Here is a 24,694-nt window from a genome sequence, read left to right as displayed (position 1 = left end):
ACCACCTGATGATCCTGTATCTCCCCCAGCGCTTAAAACAGTGCTCTGGACATAGTAAGTGCTTAACACATACTAACAATATTATCCTACTGAGAGCTCACCTCCTCCAAGAGGCCTTCCCAGACTGAGCTTCCCCTTTTCCCTCTGCTCCCTCTCTGCCCCCCTTCATCTCCCCTCAGCTAAGCCCCCTTTCCCTCTGCTCCTCCCCTTCTCCCCTCCCCTCAGCACTGTGCTCATTTGTAGATATTTGTAGATGTTTTTAATACCCTATTTATTTTGTCAATGAGGAGGACATCCCTTTGACTCTATTTCCTTCAACAGTCTTTATTGAGCACTTACTATGTGCAGAGCACTGTACTAAGCGCTTGGAATGGACAATTCGGCAACAGATAGAGACCGTCCCTGCCCATTGACGGGTTTACAGTCTATTTGTCGTGATCAGGTTGTCTTGTTTTTTGTCCGTCTGTCCCCCCCGCCCGATTAGATTGGGAGCCCGTCGTTGGGCAGGGATGGTCTCTATCTGTTGCCGAATTGTCCATTCCAAGCGCTTAGTCCAGTGCTCTGCACAAGATTAGACTGTAAGCCCAACAATGACCAGGGATGGTCTCTGTTAGAGAAGCAGCGTGGCTCAGTGGAAAGCGCATGGGCTTGGGAGTCAGAGGTCATGAGTTCGAATTCCGGCTCTGCCACTTGTCAGCTGGGTGACTGTGGGCAAGTCACTTAACTTCTCTGTGCCTCAGTTCCCTCGTCTGTAAAATGGGGATTAAGACTGTGAGCCCCACGTGGGACAACCTGATTCCCCTGTGTCTGCCCCAGCGCTTAGAACTGTGCTCGGCACATAGTAAGCGCTTAACAAATACCAACATTATTAATAGTAAGCACTCAATAAATACTCTTGAAAGAAGAGTAAGTGCTCAATCAATACTGTTGAATGAATAGTAAGTGCTCAATCAATACTGTTGAATGACTAGTAAGTGCTCAATCAATACTCTTGAAAGAAGAGTGAGCGCTCAATAAATACTGTTGAATGAATAGTAAGTGCCCAATAAGTACTGTTGAATGAATAGTAAGTGCTCAATAAACACTGTTGAATGACTAGTAAGCGCTCAATCAATACTCTTGAAAGAAGAGTGAGCGCTCAATAAATACTGTGGAATGAATAGTAAGCGCCCAATAAGTACTGTTGAATGAATAGTAAGTGCTCAATAAACACTGTTGAATGACTAGTAAGCGCTGTCAGAGGTCATGGGTTCGAACCCCGGCTCTACCACTTGTCAGCTGTGTGACTTTGGGCAAGTCACTTAACTTCTCAGTGCCTCAGTTACCTCATCTGTAAAATGGGGATTAAGACTGTGAGCCCCACGTGGGACAACCTGATTCCCCTGTGTCTACCGCAGCGCTTAGAACAGTGCTCGGCACATAGTAAGCGCTTAACAAATACCAACATTATTATTATTACTCTTGAAAGAAGAGTGAGCGCTCAATAAATACTGTTGAATGAATAGTAAGCGCCCAATAAGTACTGTTGAATGACTAGTAAGTGCTCAATAAACACTGTTGAATGAAGAGTAAGCGCTCAATAAGTACTGTTGAATGAGTAGTAAGCGCTCAATCAATACTGTTGAATGACTAGTAAGTGCTCAATCAATACTCTTGAAAGAAGAGTGAGCGCTCAATAAATACTGTTGAATGAATAGTAAGTGCCCAATAAGTACTGTTGAATGAATAGTAAGTGCTCAATAAACACTGTTGAATGAAGAGTAAGCGCTCAATAAGTACTGTTGAATGAGTAGTAAGCGCTCAATCAATACTGTTGAATGACTAGTAAACGCTCAATCAATACTCTTGAAAGAAGAGTAAGGGCTCAATCAGTACCGTTGAATGACTCTAGCAAGCGCTCAATAAATAGTGCTGAATGGCGTGGAGGGGCAGCGAGGCCCGAGAAGCGCGGGAGCGGAGAGCGCCCCCCCCCGCCCCCCCGGCGCCCCCTCCGATTGGCCGCCGTTCGGAGCGGCGGCGCGCGAGCCTCCCCGCCTCTGCCCTCCCATTGGCGGCCGCCCGCCCGGGGTCCCGCCCTCCGGCCAGCAAGGGCGGTTGCGCGCCCCCCCCGGCTTCTGCGGCGAGCGACGGGCGGTTGTGTGCGCCGTGTTGCCGGGGCCGGGTGACCTTTGACCCCGCCCCCCCCCCCCCCGGCGGCGGCGGCGGCGGCCGGTCCTTCCTCTGGGCGCGGCGGGCCGGCCCCCCGCGGGCGGCGGCCCCCCCTTCCATCCCGCTCCCCCCCCCCCCCCCGACCCCCGGCCCGCCCGGCCGGGCCAGAGGATGAGCAGAGCGAGCGGGCGAAGGCGGCGGCGTTGGCGGCTCCTGCAGCTCCGAGCCCGGCGGCGGCCACCCCGGGCCTAGGGGCGGCGGGGCCCGGGCGGTCGGTCGGTCCTTCTCCCTTCCCTCCTCCCGCTCCCTCCCCCCGCCCCCCGCACATCCCCATCTCCGCGCTCCCCTCCGCCGCTGGGCTGTCCCCTCCTCCTCCTCCTCCTCCTCCTCCTCCTCCCCTCCCTGTCTCCCTCCCTCTCTCCTCCTCCTCCTCGCTCACTCCTTTCTTCTCCTTCTCCCTCTCTCACCCTGTGCCTCCGTCGCCCCCTCCGCTCCCCCGTCCGTCCGTGCGGGTTCCCCGGCGTCCCGGCCTCCGTCCCCTCCCTCCCTCCCTCCCTCCCGGCCCCCCGTGGTCGGCGGCCTCCGGTCCCCGCGGCCCCCCGGAGCCCCCCGGAGCCCCCCGCAGCCCCCCGAGCCGCCCGGGCGGCGGGCAGGACCGGCCGGAGCCGCACAGCAGGGAGCCCGGCGTCCGCGTCCCCTCGGCGGCGGGCCCGGCCAGCATGATGGCGGCAGCGCCCATCCAGCAGAACGGGACGCACCCCGGGGTGCCCATAGACCTCGACCCGCCGGACTCCCGAAAAAGGCCGCTCGAGGCGCCCCCCGAAGCCGGCAGCACCAAGAGGACCAACACGGGCGGTGGGTATCCGCTCCCCCCTCCGTCCATCCCCCCTCCCCTTCCTCCTCCTCCTCCCTCCTCCTCCTCCTCCTCCTCCTCCTCCTCCTCCTCCCTCCAGCCCGGACAGCAGCAGCAGCAGCAGCAGCAGCAGCCTCAGCCTCTTACCTGGCGGCTCCCCCACCCCCTCCCTCCCCTTCCCCAACATTTCCATTTCTATGTTTATCATTCATCAAAATGGCGACCGTTTTCCGAATAGACCCCTCTTTCTGTTTAATCTGTCGAGGGGACGACACCCTCAGCGTAACGTACGGTAGGTAAAGGGGGGAAAGGGGGGGGGATCTCCCCCCTCCTCTCCCCCCACCAGGGAGGGCGAAGCTCAGCCGGGGGATGCGCTCGCACGGACCCCCTGAAATCAATCGATCCCCGGGGTCGAGGGGGATGAATTTGTGATCGGGGGATGGGGGGGGGCGGAGAATCGTCTCTCCCCCCCCCGATTAGACTGTAAGCCCGTCAGGGACTGTCTCTATCTGCTGCCGACTTGTTCGTTCCAAGCGCTTAGTCCAGTGCTCCGCACATAGTCAGCGCTCCATAAATACGATTGAATGAATGGATGAAAGAGGAGACCGTGGTCCGGTCCTTGGTCTCCCCCCCGCCCCCCACTTCTCCCTTGGGGCTACAGCAGGTTGGGCCGCAAAAAGAAATGGGGGCCGGGCTCCCTTCTCTTGCCGGTGCAGAGATCCTCATCGACCGGTCCCTGGGGGGGTGGGAGAGCGTGTGTGGGAGTGTGGGAGCGGGTGTCTGCGCGCGCGTGGGGAGGGGGGCGGAGCGGGGAGGGAGGGGGCGTCTAGTGCGGCGCCTCTGTCGTCCCCACCGTGCCCTCCCTGGAAGATGACTTCTAAGGGGACCGGCATCTCTTCTTCACCGGGCCCGGAGTCATCCTCACGATGCACCGAGGCGGAGGTGAATTGGGCCCCGGCCCCCCGAAAAAGCCAGCGCCCCCAGAAATCCAAGGCCCACCCCTTCGCCCTAAACCTTCCCACCGACCCCCTCCCTCATTTCTCTTTTCTCTCGCCAGCTCGTTTTCCCTCCCCGACAGGCGACGGCCCGGGGGGAGTGGGACCGGCCGGGTCGGTCTGGTCACCTTTTAAGTGCGCTTTAAGCCGAGCGACCCTTAAGCCGTCGGTCATTTGGAAAAACCCGTCTTAAGGTCCTGTAATTAACGAGCTTAAAAGAGCTCACGGGAGGCTAAGATGTCCTAAGGAGATGGGTCGGGATGAAACTTGGACCGGCCATGCCAAACCACAGGGACTGATTTTCTTGGCCGCTGCCGAGAGGTTGGAAGGAGGCGCGGGGGGAAGAGACAAAAAGTCCCCACGGTTTGGGTGGGTTAGGGAGGAACGGAGGAGTTGTTTTTACCGGCCCTGAGTTAGGATCCAGGCAGCGGTTTAACTGCGGTTCTCACGCATCTGCCGAGAGTGAAAGGGAAAAAGGAAAAAAAAAAAAATCGCCCATCACTCTTAAAGGTCCTGGGCATTTCTTTCGCAGTATTTTCGGCGAAGGTTGCGGTCTGTCATCGTGTAGAGCTCGTGTAGTTTGGTCGAAGGGTCAGTTCGTTTCATTTTACCATGGAAACCACAGCCAGAATTGGAGCAGTTCCACATTTGGAATAACAACTGGAATTTAGTCATCTCTCTTCCCACCGCATGACAAAACGATGGACTCTTCCTAACTCTTAATTTCCAGAGTGTTAATGCCCAAATCTAGTCAACGGCAAATATGTCTTTTGAAGCGCTTCGAGTCTGATTCTCGCCGATTTGATTTTTCTCTTCCGTCCATTTGAGCGGAAGTTCGTGTGCGATAGTTCTAGAGTTGCGACTGCTGGTTATCTGTCCTTGGTGGAGAGGATAGAAGTTTTGCCAATAACATTAACCATGTATATGTCTTTCCATTTTTCAGAGGACGGCCAGTATTTTCTAAAGGTCCTCATACCTAGTTATGCTGCTGGATCTATAATTGGGAAGGGAGGACAGACAATTGTACAATTGCAAAAAGAGACTGGAGCCACCATCAAGCTGTCTAAGTCCAAAGATTTTTATCCAGGTAGGTGCAGTGACTAGTAGATTGTTCGATGAAGCCCCCCGGGGAACTAGAGACGAGATCTCAATGTGTTTTTCACTGCATTAAAGCAAAAAAAAAGTCAAACCACCACTGTGGGAAGTCCTTTTTGTTTCTTAGAATTAAAGTATCTGGTAAAGAGTGTCTGAGCAGATATGTAATCCTGATTTTCATTTTTTGAACCGGTTTCTGTCCAAGTATGGCTAAAACGATGCTAGATGATGTTGCGGGGGATATTTTCTGGGACAAGCTGCTTTGGCAGGCTCTCATTCTTTTCTCTTAAGTTAAAAAGAAAACGTGTTTAAAGATCGAAACCCCGACAGCTGGCATTAGGAGATAGGGTTCTTCTGAAGTTTTCAGACATTATTGTGATGACAATTAGGCTAGAGTGAATTAAGGGGGGCGGGAAAAAAAAGAGAGGGGGGGATTCTCAAAGAATGGGCCATTTACTTCTAAATCCATTATGTACCTTCTTTCTGCTTCACTGCTTTGTTTGCTGGTCCTGGAGTGAAGTAAAGAGGACAAGTGCTGCCTTTTCAGATGTTTCTTTTATACTGTGTGTGTATCGGGATTGTGAAAGGAAAATCTATTATGCAAGAGACAGAGTATAATGTGGCTTCAAGAAAATCAAGGATTTTCTACGCATACTGTATTTGCACAAAGCTGTTGGTGAACTTTGGCTGTACAATGCACAGTGAACTACTTACTAGGTGTGTAACGGTAGCTGTAGTCCTCCAATATTCTAATCCTGTTATTTTTTTCATTCATTTCGCCGGTATCGCAGACTCTGCAGTGCTCATTATCATTCGGAAACGATTTTGATTACTCAGTGTAGAAGATGAGTTTTTAGGGACGAATTTGAACAATTCGGTAGTGGGTCTTTGGATGAAGCTGGTCATTCGCAGCTGATTTCGGTGGTTTGTAGTGTAGAGCTGGGATTTTTTGGGGGCTCTTTTTTTTTCTTTTCTTTTCTGCTCTAGAACCGTGGGCACGATCGAGTGCCGAGGTGATCTAAAGTTGTTGGTCTTTTCAATTTCGGTAGTAAGGCAGAGCTGCCCTCCTTTAGTGATATAATCCAGAGAGATGACCGAATTCTTTTAAAATTGCAAAGGCTACTGGCACGAATGTGAGCAAAACATTTGGAGTACTTCATTTTCCTGTCCACTCTCTTAACTGGTAGACGGGAAGTAGATTACCGTTCTGGATACGGAGGTCTCATTCGCTTTGAAACACCACTCGTCATATTTCTAAATAAAAATATCAAAGAGGAAATGTAAACCTACTGTATCAGATCCACTGGTGAAAGTCTAGGTGATCTAGAAATCAACGTTAAGGGTCTGGTTTTGGTGTGAAATGGGGAAGTTTTGCAGTCGCCTCTGCCAAACTTTTTTTTTTTCCTTTATACACGGGGGAAAGTTTGCTAACATATTCACATTCATGTATTTTGAAAGGTAGGTTACGTTGGAAGAAATATCAGTGTAGAATTGTGAAAACCCTTAGAAATAAAGGCACTCAAAAGAGCCTGATTGCAGAATTAATAACGTAATAGTTCTGGGAAAAGCGCTGCTGTACTAAATTAAATTCACTGTCAATAGATGAAAATGAAATAGCTTTCTTGCATTATACATGAGGTGGTATCAGATGTGCAAGGATGTTACAGAAAATTGGTGTTTATGAAGGATATTTCAAATAGTAAATTAAATGCCTTTTCATTTAAATATAGTTTATTTACAGTGGGTTGGAAAGGGTGTACTAAGGATTTGGTCTTTTGTTCGGGATTCTGTATAGCTGGTTGTGCTTTTTTATTCCTGATTAAGTCAGAATTGCCTATTTTTATTCTTAATTGGGTTGTGGGGTTGTTCGGATACAGCAGAGGCATCCTCTTCAGCAAATAAAAATTAGGCAATTAGAGCGAAATTAATAAAAAAAAGAAAGAATTGTGGCTTTCCGATGACGTAATAGATACAAAATGAGGGAAGTGGCAAGATGAAAGGAGGCTTGTATTCACTGCTTTGTAACAGGTGGAGACTACCAAACTGTAGTCATACATTATGGAGTCGGTTTTCCCTATAAAGCCTGCAGTTTGCAGGTTTCTTTGGCGTAATTCCTGTTTGAACAGAATTGAAAAGTGGGTTCTTTCCTACCTGTCGTGTCATGGCTAGATCTGACCAAGGGATCCTCTTGTGGCTGACTCTTCACAGACCTTCTGTTTTCATTTGACCACAAACCTGTGGAATTTTCGGAGGTCCTGGCGTTCTCCAGGCTAATGACTTTTGGGTTTCTTCCAACCCCTTACTTCAGAGTCTTAGAAATCAAATCTTGCTCAGCTCTGATTAGCTAAAATCTTAAGCTGTAAGATGTAAGGAATTCCTTGAAGAAGTGTGCAATAATTTGTTAGCCCGCTCTACGCTTGTGTCTTTACATATACACGTATAGTGGCTCCACCAGACAATTTGGTTTGCATCTAGCTCTTTCTTTATATATATATATATATATATATATTTTTTTTTACTCGAGTTCTCTTGTTAGTATTTAAGAACCAGGAGTGATCTGTATACTGCATATTTGTTTTTGCAAAAGTGTCACGTAGAGCATAATGGGGTTCGCAATACACAGATGTTTAAAGCAGTAAAGGTGAAGGTAGATTTATTTTCCTCTGATGGCAGGAAAAAAAAAAAGGTTATCTTTTATCCAAGAACTTTAATTCTATTATTGCCTGCTTTAGCTCTATTTTTTCTGGTAGTTAAGAGGAGTGCATTCAAACTTAGTACAATGACTTTTAATATTAGCCATTGTAAGAGAAGATATTATTTTAATAAAAATCTCTTTTTTGTCGTGTTTCTCTTTTTGTTCAACTTAAATGATAAAATCCGAATGACGTACCGAGACACACAGTGTTTTCCACCAGCTTTTTTATGTATTTGATCTGGTAAAAAGGGAGAAAGAAGACTTTGATTTTTAGGTTGATGTGACATACCATCTCAGGTTTTGCTTTGGGCTTGTATGTATGGTGAAATCTCAAATATCTAATTGGTGCGGTTCATATGGGGTTCATTAAATCGTTCCACAGTTGAGTTTATTGACAGTTTACAAGCATTTTTAGAATTCAAGGACCGTTGATTCAAGACACTCAAAGGCAATTACAGACGTCCTTTATTTTGTCTTTTTGCTGCACTGTATATTCACCTCGGTCCAGACCATTGTCATTGCAAACAAGAAGGAACACTGATATCAGGACATCTTTGCTAGAACTAGTTAGTCGTTTCTGTTTAAACATGCAGCATAAGTTAATTTCTTCACCCTGTCTTACATGCCATCGTGTTTCATTGCTAGTGTGAAAGCAGCTTACCTAGTTTTTCCAACTTAGTATTGGGTGAATCTTTAGCCCTTTGGGTTAGGAAAAAAATTTTTAAATCTGCTTGGAAAAAGCGATAGTTCAACCTCTTCATACTATAAGTGGAGAAAATAGATTTCAAAGAGCCTTGCCAGTGCTCAGCTGGTGGTAATTCTTGATGCTTTTGTGTATTTTAAAAAGTTATTTAGAAGATGTTACTTTGTGTCCCATATACAGACTTGAGAAGGCTAATATACCGTGTTCTCTGTAAAGGGCACCTGTGTTTCTCAATAATTGGTTTTATCAGGAAATTCTCTAAGTGGGAAGAAAAATATGTGTCCATTGGCATCCTTTAGAGATTCAGAAGATAACTCGGTGGTGGTTGTGGCTGTGTAGCATTCAGGAGATGGGAAAGAGAACTGAGTTAGCAGCTTTTCTGAAAATACTTAAAATTTTAAGGAATTGTAATGCCAAGCTTTGATTTAGCCTGGTTTCTGAAAATATAGGTGACTAGAGTTTATTTATAGTTGTCCTTAGAGATGAATTTGTTAGTTAATATTAAAAGTGATCAAAAAGCAGAACAGGACTCACTAGTAAGTCCCAATAAGGACATCATGTCTGTTGTGAACTGGGGTTCGGGTTCAGTGACCAGATGTGCTTGACTGGTAGATTTGGATCTGTAGCAGTGAAGATATTCTTAAAGATTTGAATGATGATAGTAATGTCTTAAATTGCATGTGGAACATGACTAGGGTAACATTTTTTATCAAGGTTTCTTGATCTAAACACATCAAAAGCATTTTGAGACAAATTGTCCAGATAAATAATTTCTGGGGGGGGGGGGTTCCTTTTTTTTATTTATTTTTACAAGTGGCAAGCCCAATACCTTTGATTGCCTGCTGTTCATAGAAGGAATTGTCAACAAGATAGATAACAGTAGTGGCATACTGAGATTTTTCAAAGCTAAGGTTAAGCTTTTTAAACATTTTACCTTTGAAAAGAAACTTCAAATTGGTACTTGTCACTCTGGTACTGGTACTTGGGTTCTTAGCCATATAGTAGGTGTGGAGAGTATCTGATTATTCTGAAATCATCTTCCTCTTTCTTTCTTTCTTTCTTTCATTTATAAGAATAACCAGATAACTTTGCGGAGGTGCTAAGATTTTTGTTTTCAAAAGACTTTCTTTTCATTATTGTTTTCTAATCAGTAATTAACCTTATTTTCTGTACAGGGGATTTGTAAGTTACTATTCTCCCAACAACATTGCTATTTGCAAAACACAGATACAATGAGAAAACCGAAAGTATATCAACATCACTACACCACTCATAAACATTTGACAGTTGCTCTGTTAAAACTGTTGTTCTTTCAGAGGCCTGTTATACAAAATAAAAATGGCAATGTTTGGGCTGAAGGTTGTAGCTGTGCCAAATTCTGCATCATTTCCTCTGTGATATCTTGTGTTACAAAATCCTATTCGGATTCTGTAAATTGTGCATGATATAGTATGAATGACCAACAATTAAAAAAATGACTTGAGAATTTCATTGAATTGTAAAAATTACACATTTCAGATGAAATTAAAACCTAAACTCACACAAAATATCCCTAACATATGTCATCACATTTTAAAGAGAGTTAAGGAAGATATCAGCCTTTACGCATTTTGTCTTTGAGATAGGATGCGAAGCAAAAATGAGCTGCAGTTTGGAAGATCTATCAAGTGTGTGGTAGTGTATTAAAAAAAAAAATTGAATTAGGGTTCTTGGTGGTGCTTCCTTTTCCCGCTCCAACCAGCTGAAGAGAATGGGCTTTCTGAAGTGAAGGGACTCCATAACCAAACATTAATACAAGTGCATTGAATTGAATTGTAAGGGACCCAGTAATGTAATTAATAAAGGATTGGAAAGCCTGTCTGTCTTGCCCCGGCTGACCACGTATTGTGGGTCTGGCTGCCTCCGCTGTGTATTGCCCAGGCTGGATAAGCACAACTTCTCTGATTTAATGAGTACAGGTTTCAGAAGCAGAATGGAGGGCGGGTGGGGAGGGGGATGGGGTGGGAGGCTTGTGCTTGATTGCCATCTCATTTCCATCTTTGGATACAGCTCTAGCATAAAGTTAAACAACATCTGCAGAGATCTGACTGACAAACATCTCTTTGGGACTCATCACTGCAGCCTGCAGCAGGTGCACTCAGCTTTGAAGCCCTCTTCAAATAGAGGTTAGTTTGTTCTAACATCTATCAGGAGACCAGTGGGAGTGAGTGACTCGGTAAAGAGGGAGGTCTGTCAGTTGTCCAGTGCTGGAATACCGCAGGTAATTGGGCTGGACTGGTGGGAGCTGTGGCAGTGTGCGTCTCACGTGGCACTGCAGCTGCTGTGAAGCTTAATTAATCTGACCCTCAAAGGCTGCAGTGTCATGGTAGAAAACGCAAGTCTGCTCCAGACGCGGGACAACCGTTTTCAGGGGTTTCTTTGGCATTTCTGTGGGAGAAGAATTTTCACCATCCGGGTCTGAGCTCATTCAGTACAGTAGACCGGTCCATTCCTCAGTCACTTTTTCAGGATTCGTCACCCGAGGCTCTCTTCTACCGGGGAGGGACTCCAAACCAAGAGTGGTATTGGAAAGGAAAAAGAGGATGAAAAAATACTGTCCATTAGGATTTACTTTTTCTCCGACAGGCGAGTACCGTGTGAGTGCATGAGTAGGAATGAAGAGCAGTGAGTAGATAGTGGGGGGGGATTGAGAAATAGGCATTCCTTTCAGGTGAGAGATGCCAGTCTGACTTTTACATAGCATGACGATAATGCTAACCTAGATACCGGTCACGTTTGCCTGCCAAATTTTTATCGAGCGCCTGCATCGTAGTAGCTCAACCAACATCAGCTGCTCTAAAAGAATGTCATACCTTTCCCAAGACCTCTCATTTTATTATACGTGCTCTGTTAAAATAGTTCTCTTGTATGTTTTCGGCATAACAGGAGAAACCAGAATTTGTTTAAATATAGAGTATCGGGTCGTCATCGGCACCGCGCTCTACTCTCTTGTTATCCTTGCCTCTCTTTGAGGCCTTATTGTCCTTGTTTTTTTAATCTCTTTTTTGGCCCACTGTGGGGCAGTTGTTTTCGGGGCCCTGAGTAGGTTCTTCAATTCGTAAAACTTCAACCCTCAGAACATATGTCACATGCTGTTTAGTATTCAGGCATTTTTTCTAATTTTAAGAAATATTTTTCACCAGTTGAGTATTTTTTATGTTATTTTGGAACAGAGTGATCCATTAATGTAAAAGCATTTGCATGGTACTGATTAAAATGATTAAGGAGAACTATCAAGTTTTCAAAGTTCTGTTGACATTTTTGAAGTGGAACGCGTAATCCTCTTGTCATCCGGGTGTAATTTAGGGTAACTTGGTGTTTACTTCTGAATTTGTAGGGCTTGTCCATATTATTTTCCAAAGAGTTAAAAAATACATCACTAAAACACAACCCTTTCCCTTCTTATTGTGAGGCTTATGGGCAAAGGAGAATTCAGTTCTTGCGAGACATCACATTTTTAAATGCTAAGCTCATGAAGTGACATGGTTGGTTTATTGTCTGTTATAATGCTTAATTAGACCAAGGGAAAGACTTGAAAAGACCTGACTCTTAACTCAACTAAGTATTGATGATCCCATTTCATGAGTATATTTATTTTCTCATTCATTTCAAGACTCTTAATAGTCCAACCCTTTGCAACAAGTTTTCGTGATTCCTAACCACATCAGAAGTTTCACATACGGTATATGATTCCATTTTTTCCCCCCTCTAAACTGATAGCGCTCTGGTGAGCTGGATTAAAATTTATCCAGAAAGAGAGAGATTTGAAGCCCTGTAGGTATAGATAGTGGCACCTAATATTTGGTGAAGTATAATAACTCCAAATACTTTTTCCTGAAATGTTTTGGTTGTGCAGCCACATAACATCTGCTCTCTATCATTGATCTTTTGCTGCTTCCTGCAGGGCCTGTCATGGCATCGTTGCCAGGACCAGATGAAAAAATGAAATCAATATCTTGAGGTTTTTTGTTTTTGTTTTTTTTACAAACAAAATGACTCAGGTAAGAGTATTTGGAATGGAAAATAAAATATTCCACATTTTACCAGCATTATTGATAAGATAGGACTGTTACCTCTCCTTTTGACAAAACAATTTTTCTATCGGTCTTCACTGCTCAGTTGATTTGCAGTTCTTACAGTAAGTATTTTTCTTGAACTCAAGCTGTTGTTTTTAAAAATCAGAAGAGTGCTTTTTTTAAAAAAAAAAACTAGAGAAAACAGCTGCCATGAGGTTTTTAAAAATGGCTTTACTTTTCTTTTCTGACTTGACCATTTTTGATCAAAGATGACCGATCTTATAGAGAAGCAGTGAAGGCCTCATGGAAAGAGCATAGGCCTTGAAGTCAGAGGACCTGTGTTCTAATCCCAGCACCATCCCTTGCCTGCTGTGTGACCTCAGGCAAGTCACTTATCTGGGTCTCAGTTTCCTCATCTGTAAAATGGGGATTCGATAACAGCTGCTCCCTCCCTCTTGGACAGTAAGTCCCATGTGGGACAGGGACCATACAGTGCTTGGTACACAGAATTCAATAAATACGGCAGTTGTTGTTGTTATTCTCATTATTTTGGGTATTATTTGTATTAGAATTTCTCTCAGAGGAGGTATTGGAGGTATAGTAAGAGGACACATTTCTATGTCAAAGTTGTGTGGTACCTCACCCTTGAATTAGCTCTAGAGTCCACTAATTACTGCCTTTCCATTTATGAATTTTCACACTGACTCTCTTAAAAAAAAAAAAAGGACGCCAGCTACACTCAACAGATTTGTTTTTTCAGGGCTTTGAGGTCCATAGCTTAAATCAAGCGGGCATTCGGATTTGTTGGCTTTCTTTTCAAAGGCCCAGTATCTCTTCTTTAAGATGGCTATAGAAAGAAGGGGCTGTCAAGGAGGAATGGTGTTCCGATGGCTTTACTTAATACCAGCAATGTTATCAATAAATATTCATAAGCCTTTTGTGTTCTGTTAATGTTTAACTTGATCTCAGAAGTAAACTGTTCATGCATATGAGGAGTATGAACTCATCTTGGTTCCTAACAGCTAGTGGATGGGCAAATAGTAAAATTATTCAGCATTGAGGTGCCTTGCTAACTTGGGATTTGTTCCCAGAAAACAATTTAGCTATTATTTTGAGGGAGGAATTTAGTTGCCCTGTGTCGCCAAAGGATCAAACCCATTAGACTTAGGGGCCCAGCTATTCAATTTATGCATTAACCATATCTCTTACCAGTTATTCTTTACCTGCAGCCTAGCAATGACCAATTTAGTGTTCATTAACCTTCTGTAAAAGAGAGGGTTGGTAAAGGAAAAGTAGGTGGTGAACCTAAAATCCGCATCTCATGTAGAAAAGATGGTGGTGTTTGAAATTAATGTCTAAAATATTTGTGGTTTTTCACTTACCTAGGTTAGTAATTTTATTTGTTTCCAGAACATTGCTCATGTATAAACATATGTAAATCGATTACATACAATACAGAACTTGTGTCTCTTGTCTTTGAGGGCTAACACTGTGTCCTTAATTGTCTTTATTTTTTTGTGTGTATTTTGTCATATTTATTAAAATCTAGGTTTTCTCCTTCTTTCTTATGCGCTTCTTGATTTCTACCAAATAGCTAATAACAGACTTTATCATGTGCATAGGAGCCAAGGCGTCAAATTCCCCAGGCCTGTTTTTTGCCACGGTCACCAAAAAGTAGCTTCCAATTAGAGGTCCCGCTCAGTATTAGTTTCACACTTATGAGTCCTAATGTTTTGGAGCCACAAACTGATAAATTGTGGAAATTGCAAAGGAATTAGAAAATGTCTTTGTGCGGGGAGAGGGGAGAAGAAAGGAAAAGAAATTACATGGTAGCAATTGGTAGAGCCTCAGGTTGATTCAGGTTTGAACCCTGACTTTAAATAGAAATAGAATTGGATGGTGGTGTTTTTTGTCCATCCTATATCATTTTTGCTATTATTGACTGGGCACTGACCACAAATAATGACTTTATAGTGTAGTAAGGTGGATTTTTTTTTAATTTTTATTTTTTGCCCATTCCGACTCTTTGGCATTCTCCATTTCTTGAGCTTGTACGGGCAGAATGATGTTTGATGTCCAGACTCCTATTAATTAGTGTTACTTCTTCTATTTGGTAAGAGAAAACATAATCGAATGTGCTCTGCTGGCACACAGACTGGCCACAGTTTTCTGTAAGCAAAAGCCGCAGCCAGGCTGTGTGCTGGCACAGTCATTGCCATCGGCTGCCAAGTTGGGATGCTTAATCCCCTGGGCAGCTTCAGAACTGTATTGGATGCTTTGGAGGGATCTCCTCTGGGATTGTAGCCATTCACACAACCGGGAGGAGGTTATGCTCCGAGAAGGGCATGGGAAGGAGAGCCTGGTTTGAGTTTTGTAAGTCCTTCAGTGCCCCCCAGGTGTCCTGGACTGACCTGAGTGTTTGTGGGCGTGTTTTTGTTTTGGAGGGAAGAGCTTGTCTTGGAGTGGATGACTGCCCGAGGGTCAACCTGGGAGCAGTGTTGAGACCTGTATAATGTTGACCTCTGGGTATCTTGCCCACCTGAGACCATAGGGCAATTCTGGAATGTTTTTGCTCTTCAGCTTAGGAATCTCTGAAATGAGATACCACTCTCTCCCTCTAGCACCCTCCCAGACCCTCTTGCCTGTGCTCCTGCTCTTCCTGTTTTTGGTTCATTCAATTTTTTGGTTTGTTTTTTAAACCAAAATTAACTTGATGCAAAATCTCCTTTGGATCATGTCACATGTATCATCATTTTCATTATATTCAAGTTCCCCACTCTCTTGTGGAATTAGTTTGCTTTACTTTCTACCTGGTTCAGGTGGTCATTATTCATTCCCACCCAGTCTTTAATCCTTCTGGGCAAAACCTCATTTTTGAAGTAATATTTCCATACTCAAGTATACAGCCAGTTTCTCCCCATTCTCAAATCAGTCCTCAAATTGTAGTATTTTTGTGAGATTTCCCCCTAACCTTATGTATAAAAGTTTCTTTTAGATCCCATTTCCCATCAAGGAAGGTTATATATTAATGAAAATACAGTTAATTGAAGAATTTTAAAACTAATGAGTTTTAACACCGCTTTCCAGGGACTGGAGTTTTTAGGTTCAGGCTCAATTCGTTAGCCGGAACTGTGACCGTCTTAATCTCACATAGGCCTGGTAGTGCTCAGTGAGTAGTTTTATCAGATAATTGAAGACCGCATATGCACTTTGAGTTTTGCTGCACCCTTCTCTGCCTACTGACTAGATGCTCCCCGGGCTCCAGGAGGAACCGTGATTAGCAGGGGTGACATTGCAAATGGCAGTACAGAGGCCGTTAGTCTATAATCAGTTCTTCGGTGTGGGTTCTCAATTTTGCAGTCTCAAGATCGAGGCTCACCCGTTTTCGATCCCTCAAGGGACACTCGGTTGTCGTGATTTCTGGGTGTGTTTTTTTTCCTTCTGACAGAATCGGGGGCTGGTGTTAGCCTGACTGTGGTCTCAGTGAACTTTAGAATGCTGGAGAAGTAGGGGAGGGGGTGGTGAGGAGGGCTTGCTGTTAGGGTCGTCATTCACCCATTTTTTTTTAAAAAAAAAACAGGCAGTGTGATTTTCTGCGGAGGCTGTTCCTGTTCGGTGCTGGTTTAACGTTGTGGGGGTGGGGGGAAGGGGTGTGTGTGTGTGTTTGTCTGTGTGTTAGCACACTTGAGGCCCTGCCTTTCTCCTCCTTGAGGCCCACGGTCCAGCTGTGGTGCCTGTGTATACTCTACAGGGATCCCAAAGTAGACACAATCGAGATTCTGAAAATTTCCATTATAGGTTCCAAATGATGTCATTATTTTGAGTTGTGTAACCCAGATAATGCACATAAACATGCGCCATGGCCAAACCTGTCCGGTATTTACAATGACGGTCAGTGGGCACCTTACTTGTTCTTATCATGCCCAAGGGGGTGGTCCCGTGGTAGCCACAGTACCTTCAGGGGTCATCCTTTGAAATCAGTTCCCTTGGGTAGCTACCCCTTTTTCTATAGCATGACAATGTTGTCAAAGCAGGCATGACATTCGATGGTGGGGCTAAATTCTGACTGGTTATATCACTTCTTAAAAATCATAGTGACCTGAAAAAGGGAGATTTTCATTAAAGGCTTTTTTGAGGCTTTTATTTCCTTCCCCCTCCTGCTCCTTGTTCTCTTTTTTGAGGTGGAGAGGATTACTGAGGCTAGAAAAGAAAATGCTGCCGAGTCAGAATTGCTTTCCTAAAGGATTAAATGTTTTGATTTTGGTCTATTTCCACATTTGACTTTATATTGCTTCTGTCTCACCTCCATATATGAGTAGATATTGATGCTTTCTTAGATTTATTATCCCCAGTAAGAAACAGTAAGCAATCCATTTCGCTCTCACAAGTTATGTCAGTGAGAATTTCTGTGCATTTCTCGTTGCCCCAATTTTAAGGGCTGCTAGACAGTACAAGTCTCATGATCATTCCCTGTTCTCCAAATGAGGGTATGCAGCTCAGTTGTGAATTAGAAGGAGAAATTAGTTCAGAGCAACCCAGGTTCTGTGTTCTAGGATTTCTAGAGCCAATAAATGACTGCACACTGTGCCTCTGATAAATGTTTTGGCAGTGTTATCATTGTCTGTGTCGGGTTAATTAGTACTTTTGGATAAAATCACTAAATGGAGACGGAAGGGCTTCTTGGTATATTAGTGTCGTTTTGCATGTAAAAGGACGATTGGAACAATAGGTATGTGAAAATCTGGGACCGGTTATTTGAATTTTTAAGTGTGTCACTGTCACATTACTATTCAAAGATGTTTGATTTTTAAAGAGTCTTTCTCTTAGGTAATCAGAACTTGAATCTCCCTCATTTTCCTTTTTGTATTGAAGAAATCTGTAAGAGAAATTCTTGATCACATTGAAATTTATGTTCTTAAAACTGAATTTTTTTCTTCAGATACTTCCCTTCCCTCAACAATAACAAAAACGAAACCTGGCACGGTGGCCCGCACATATATTGGTTGCCTTCCTGGAGCCTGCCCTGGGCAGTATTTACTGTTAAAATGCAGCCTGCTCTCACAGGGTGAGCCACATCTCCAACTCTTGTAACTGGTGGATTCGGCTTTGGGTGGTGGATATTTTGATCACAGAGCATAAGGCCCAAATCAACGTGCTACTCTCCAAGTAATCATCTCTGATGCATGTGAATGAAATAAATGAAAACTCTCATATTTTATGTTCCATAATATACGTCGGTGTTTCCCACATGGTGAATTGTTCCCTTCACTCTACAAGAGGGTAAAATGAATGAACTTGAATGGGAACTCTTCCAGGCTAAAAATGTATTTGGAATAATGCTGCATATTTTCTTATTATCCTCAGTATATTAGGAATTGTATGGAATATACAGATGGCATTGCTTCTGCATGTAAGAAAATAAGATATAACTATCATTATGCATATATAATTTGGGAACTGCATTTTTGGTTTTCTTTTTTCTTCAAATCAGCCCCACCAGGGAAAGGGGGGGAGAAAGAAAGTTGATCTTATCATGAGGTCGCTTACCTATCACGGCCAGTTGATTTCGTTCTGCACGCTTATCAGGTTAACTCTGCCGGTACTCATGAATGTGTTTTGGATAAAATATCAAGTTCAAGACACAGAGTTATCTCTTTTTCAGTAGTAATCAATTCTGAAAGTGTGTATGTGTAATACCACATTTAACTTACAGTTGAGGGAATTTTAATAAATTGCATTATGAGATGTCCTTGAATGTTGTTTTTAAATCTTCAGCTCAAAATTTTTTGTTTTCATTTCAAAAATAATTCTAAGGCTTCTAAATCTCATTTTGAAGGAGATGTAAGTAAGCTAAGGAATCTACTTTTAATTTGATCAATAAAATTAGATTTCTGAGTTAGTACAGAATTATCTTCTTATAATAATAAAAATTGTGATACTTGTTAAATGCTTACTGTTTACTAAGCACTTAGGGAGATTCAAGATCATCAGCCTGGATACAATCCCTGTTGCGTGTAGTGCTCACAGTCTAAGGAGGAGTGAGAACAGGCCTTAGATCCCCATTTCACAAACAAGGAAACTGAGGGACAGAGAAGTTAAATGGCTTGCCCAAGGACACAGAGCAGACAAGTGGTGGAACTGGGATTTAGAACCCAGGTCCTCTGACTCCTAGGCTCGGGTTAGGCCACACTGCTTCAAGGTTGATGCTGCCCAATCTGTAACCTGCCTATTGTGAGTCCTTGGGCAAGCATTTTACTTCTCTGTGCCTCAGTCTCCTCATCTGTGAAATGGGGGCTCAATACTATTCCCTCCTACATAGACCATGAGCTCTATGTGGGACAGGGACTGTGCCCAATCTGATTAAGTTGTATCTACCTCAGCACTTAGTACAGTGCTTGGCACATAGTAAGTGCTTATAATAAATGCCAAAGTTATTACTATATGTACCTTTTGAAAGTTGTGTAAGCACTCTAATAAAGTTTTACTCTTTTGTAAAAAAAAAAAAAATAAAGTTATGCTTCAGATATTTTGAGTAGAAGGCTAAAAAGACTTTCATTATTTCTTGCAATAATCTCTTGAAGAGTAACTTTTTTAGTCTCATTGAAAACAGTGGAAGTAAAGTATTGTAATCCCACATAAATACACAAAAATCTATCCACGCTGATCCACTGTAGTCATAATACTATGATCGCTGAAATCCTATCCGAGACTGTTAAGTATAGTTGAAAGGACCGATACTCAATCAACATCCATTACTCCTATCTTTATTTTTAAATATATCCTATCATCATGCTACTGCAATAGCACCAATAGCATTCTTTACTTTTTGAACACGACTCCGTTTAAGAAGAACATCCCCTTCCTCATCTCTGCTTTCTAAACCGACTGCATTCCAAAACCTCTTGGTTCATAATCCTTTCTTGCTCCATCGTATAGTATGGCTCCTAAGTAATGTCGATGAAGCTGCTCTCCAAATCCGATACGCCTTCAATGGTAGGTTTGGATCACGTAGCCATCTAGGGTGGCTTTGTAGACCTCCTTCTAATGTGAACCTAGGTGTTTTTCTGTCACCCTAGCTGATGATAACCATGATAGTCTCCCTCCAGAAACGATGGACAAACCTGGGAAACAGCATGAAGAAATTAATGGCGGTGCCCGGCCTTTACACACTCTACGCCCCCCCATCCCTTCCCTCTCAGTTATGTTCCCACAGAGTTACAACGCCCCAGTGGGCAGTTCTTGCGCTAGCCACTATCGTCTTTGCCGCCTGGGTCACCCCACTATTTTTCAGGGTTTCTGATGGGCCTGTCCGCCATGCAGGACAAGTCAGGTGGCTTTTTGGTTAGAAACCTTCACCCCTGATGGCAGTGCCCCAGCAGGAAGACCCAGGACTAGAAACAGTGTAGTGTTCTTTCTACCAGTTAAGCAGCAGAGTTGGATATCATTCCTTAAAATGACACATTGGCCTTCTTGGTTCATTTTTCCACTGCGTCCAACTGTATAGTGTTGGCCATATGTACAGCGTTGGATAGGCTACTATCTTGAGAGCAGAATTTGGTAATCGGGTGAATTTCTGATGCCAGGGAAAAGTGTCGATCGTTTATCTGGCGTTGGCTGGTATGTAACCTCGATTTTCTTCAGGCTTCTACGAAGGGTCTAATGTTCATCCTTCGGGTTATGTGCCTGTAGAATATCATCATCAACATCAGCATTGATGTTGTCTCGGAGACCAGGCCTGTTGAGTTGGAATAGTTTCCGGGTGGATAAGAAGGTATTTTGTTTTTGTCTAAGGTCCCTTGTCAGATACTCAAACATGGCCACCCCGGTTAGGTTGAATAGGACTGAATTCACCACATAGTTTTACTCTGGTGACAAGGGAAGGCACAGATAAGGAATCTTCACTTCTGATTCAGTTGACTTTACCATTATGAAGTAGCTTGAGGACCTAAGGCAACTGTTTATTTAGCAGTTGCCAGAACCCAGGTTTGCAGGTGGGTGGTGTCTAATGTTTTATTCAGTAAACAGGGCCTAAGGGCACACACCCCCTCCTCTATTTGTATTCCCAAAAAGATCATTTCTGCTGTGGTTTTTTATGGTATTTGTAAAGCTCTTACTATGTGCCAGGCACTGTTGTAAGCACTGGGGTAGGTACAAGGTAATCAGGTTGGACACAGTCCTTGTCCCACATGAGGATCACAGTCTTCATCCCCATTATCCAGATGAGGGAACTGAGGCCCAGAGAAGTGAAGTGACTTGCCCAAGGTCACACAGCAGACAAGTGGCGGAGCAGGGATTAGAACCCAAGGCTGACTCCCAGACCCTTGTTCTATCCACTAGGCCTTGCTACTTGTAATTGTTTTTTTCTGCCTGAAGCCGCATTGTGATTCAAGTAATACCTGACTAACATTTTGGTTTGGTTATTGGTGAAGATGGAGACCAGTGAGGTATTCTGATAAATTGCCCAGTTAGCCACCTTACGCTGCATGAAATCTGTGATTTTTAGTGGCACTAGCATTTCTTCATCATGCCATATTCTGTGGAAAAACCCATGAATGCCTCTAAGCATTAGACATCACCCCCATTTTGTTCATTCATTTCTATGGGGCAGGCTCCAGGATCTACGTCCTTTGAGTGCAGCAGTGAGTTCCTCAGAAACTGGAAGTAAAGCCGTGCCTTCTCATTCTGGACAGTTTTCTCTACTTCATTCTTGATTGTGGATCGTAGGCTTTGAGACTCATCCAAAAGATCACTTCCTTACCTTGAGTCAAGGCGTTAGTAACCTTTGGGATTCTTTGGTGGTACCATGGTCAGCATAGCCCTGAATCTCTCCGGGCTTGGCATTCCCCCAGTGAGTAGGCATGTTTCTTAGGTTCATCTTCATATCATGCTACTAGTTTCGATGGCCTCCCTTTTTTCTGTAGTCTTTGGAAGCTTTAGGTTACCAATGCGTTTCTTGCACTGTAAGTAGTTTTTAAATCCGAGCTATTTTCATTACTCCAGTAAGGTGTCACCTTACCAAGCACATGGTTTTGATGGTCACCTGATAGTATCTCTGAAAAATGCTCATTTGCTTTTTGTGTTGATATTTGAACTGGGCCTTCTTCCTTCAATAAGGTGGCTGTGTTGTCACAGATTTCCTTGCGTGAGTCTTCAGTCCCCATGGAGACATTGATCCTTAATTGTTTGGCTCCTGCTCTCTGATAAATTGGTTATAGTGTTACCCTGACTTTGTAGTAATATTTGACGATGGAAATCCACAGTCTTTTTCATGGCTGGCAGTGAACCATAGGCTTTGGAAATTCTTCAGCTGGATGGTGGTACAGTCACTGAGATGCAGTTGTTCCATCTTGTGTGTTTTCACGGTGACTTTCTCTTTTAGGAGCGGGAAGATGGTGTATGTACACTCACTGAGCAGAAATAGACCACTGTTCTTGCGCTCTGCAGCCTACATGATCCATTAACTTTGAATCAGATACCCTGTATTCTCATACGATTTAAGAGGTTTCTTTGCAAAATCCCACGCTAAGGAAAATATGCCTTTAGAACTCACTATTCCAACGCTGCGCACGCATGCATACCCACAGACCATTTCGCCCGACACTGTGGGGTACTGACTTGTTTTCAGAAAGGCCGGCGTGTTCAGATGAATGTTCCCTAACTCCTTATCCGTGTTCTTAGCCGAAGGACCTAGGCAGAACTGAGTGTATATATATGCTGTGGTTAGGTGCCAATATTTTAAATCTTTTCTGATCCTCATTAAAGAGTTAGATCCAACAGTAGTTTCTCACTACCCTCTGGTTTCATAACCATCCTTTTCTTCAGATCTAATTGACAGCCAGAAAATTGTGATCCTCTTTTCAATATCCCTGGTCAACAACAAGCTCATGAAGTTGCATTGTTTCTCCCCGCCCCCCACGGATTTGAGAATTCATTCTGGAGGATTTCTTTTTGGGAATTCTCTACAAGTTTGGAGGTGGAATGACCTCTTTCTCTCCCATCTGTCCCCCCTGACCTGATTCAGAGATTCAAAGAGCAGGAGCTCTTTGAATTCACCAATTCTTGGTCAGAATAGGGTGCCGGTAGCCACTTTTTGGTTATCTGTCAGGGATCTCTCAGTCCATGGCAGCTTATAGAAGAATAGAGGTCCTTCAGAAAATTTTCTTGTCCTTGCAGGAACATGTAATTACCAAGAAGTCTTCAGGATTATTAGTCAGGTTGTTTCAGTTCTGTGGATTTAGAAATGATTGTATTTTTATCATCACTCCTGAATGAACATTTTGTATGTGTAGCAGATTGATGTGGCACCAAGTCCCAATGCCTTTTGGAAGTGATATTATTGGAATATAACACTGGCTTTATCAGTATCCATTTTTTAGTACTTTAAGCATATTACTGCTAATCTATTGCAACAGGCCTTCATTTAAAATCATTCAGAAGCAAACCGAAGAAAAGATTTTCCAGGCTATGTCTCTGGAGCACTAACAGTGTCTCCCAATGAGAGGGTTTGGTTTTTATTTGTTTGCTACAGTTCACCGTTTTTTTTTGTCGTCGTGGTATTTGTTAAGCACTTATTATGTGGCCGGCACAGTTCTGAACACTCAAGTAGATAGACGCTAATCAGGTTGGACACAGTCCCTGACCCAGGTGGGGCTCACAGTCTTCATCTCCATTTTACAGATGAGGGAACTGAGGCACAGAGATGTGATGTGCCTTCCCCAGGGTCACATAACAAACAAATGGCGGAGCCGGTATTAGAACCCAGGTCCTTCTGACTCCCAGGCCTGTGCTCTATCCTTTAGGACACACTGCTGCTTTTTTTTCTTCCCTCCAGGCAATTGTATTCTAACACAAATGACTGATTATTCCTTGAGTGTCTACCCTATTGAAGCTGTCCCCTGGAGGTATCCCCAGCTCTACCTTTCCCTCTTTATCTGACCGGCAGCCCATCTAGACTCCAGGGGTGTCCTGAAGGTTCCCAAGGCCTAATTCCAGGAAATGGAAAGGGCTCCAAGTCATTTGTCAGTCAAGCGGGCTTGCTTAATATAAGTTCCGGGTGTGGATTCAGAGTTGTCACTGGTGTTATTTGGCCCCGAAATCCTTATTCCTGTATCCTGGGCGCTGTCCCCATTTATGTTATTTTAGAACCAAACAAGTTCACTTGGGTTCGCCCCATGCGATTGAGGCAGAATTAATAATTTTTTCTCGGAAAATATTTGCTTGCCCCCGCACAGACAACTGTTGTGAGAGGGCCCAGAGATGGAGTTGGAAAACAGGAGTATTGCCCTTGAGTTTTCCTCTTTTTAGTATGAAGTCATCCATTGTCTATATAACAGGTATTTTTGAATTATGAATATTAATAGCATTTCTATGCAGATTTTGCACTGACTGCTTTGACTTCTAATCTCCATTTGAGGCTTAATGTCACTTCAAGCTATTTGATTTTCCTTTCAAGTGTTTCCTTCTATAAAAGGCCCCACATCCATCATGTAGTATAGAACCCCAGAGAAGTTTAAACCATCGTCTTCTTCTAAGTAGTGTATTTTAATGCTCTCCTTCCCTGCACACAGCAAGTTCTCAGTAAATTCTCTTAATTGACGGAAATTCCCACACTCACATGAAAAGACTGTGGCTCTCCACACTGTCTATTTGGAACCATAAACTCTGGTTGTGGTCACTGCTTGGTCCCAATGCGACTTTGAAGAGTGAGCACTCACAGAACTCATCATTGCAGTTCCAAAACACTGTCCTTTGCGAGGTCTGACAGGGCATGATTTCACATAGGCAAATTTGGCCTGCGTTTTTCCACGGCATAATTGTATCTAGTACAGTGCCTGGCACGTAGTAACAATTACCGTCATTATTATTATTACACCTTTGAAGTAAACAGAATTAATCTTGATTTTGCCAGGACCTAAAGTTACACCCTGGACAGTGTTATGCAGTTTGCCATGTGTTTGCCTTGTCCTGTCTTGCCTCACATTGGGAAAGAAGGTATTCTACTGTCTAAAATACTGTCAATTTCTATGCCCTTTATCTAGTTTCCAGGTGAAATGCTACAGTTTGTCATCTTGTTTAAAGACTAATTCAGCTCTGCAGATGAAAACACAAACTGTGATAATTAGACAAATAGTCCATATGTGACAGTTTTAG

At 43.6% G+C, this 24,694-nt stretch overlaps 1 protein-coding gene across 7 annotated transcripts in view; it reads left to right on the top strand.

The window, feature by feature from the left end:
• Window positions 1-2,773: 2,773 nt before the first annotated feature.
• NOVA1 (NOVA alternative splicing regulator 1) overlaps window positions 2,774-24,694 on the top strand; it is a 146,269-nt gene continuing 124,348 nt past the window's right edge. For 2 of the 7 annotated variants that reach the window (XM_029079497.2, XM_029079500.2), the window contains exons 1-2: window positions 2,776-3,003; window positions 4,940-5,083. In XM_029079497.2, the coding sequence (XP_028935330.1) occupies window positions 2,868-3,003; window positions 4,940-5,083 (280 nt within the window). In that variant the 5' untranslated portion in view covers window positions 2,776-2,867. Of the gene's footprint in view, window positions 3,004-3,206; window positions 3,294-4,939; window positions 5,084-24,694 lie in introns of those variants that run through there. The other 5 variants (XM_029079499.1, XM_029079501.2, XM_029079495.2 and 2 more) reach the window with 5 other exon arrangements.

Source organism: Ornithorhynchus anatinus, chromosome 14 (genome assembly GCF_004115215.2).
Source record: "Ornithorhynchus anatinus isolate Pmale09 chromosome 14, mOrnAna1.pri.v4, whole genome shotgun sequence".
NCBI lineage: Eukaryota > Metazoa > Chordata > Mammalia > Monotremata > Ornithorhynchidae > Ornithorhynchus > Ornithorhynchus anatinus.
Note: the sequence above shows the minus strand (reverse complement) of the source record. Positions and strands in the feature narration are given on the sequence as shown.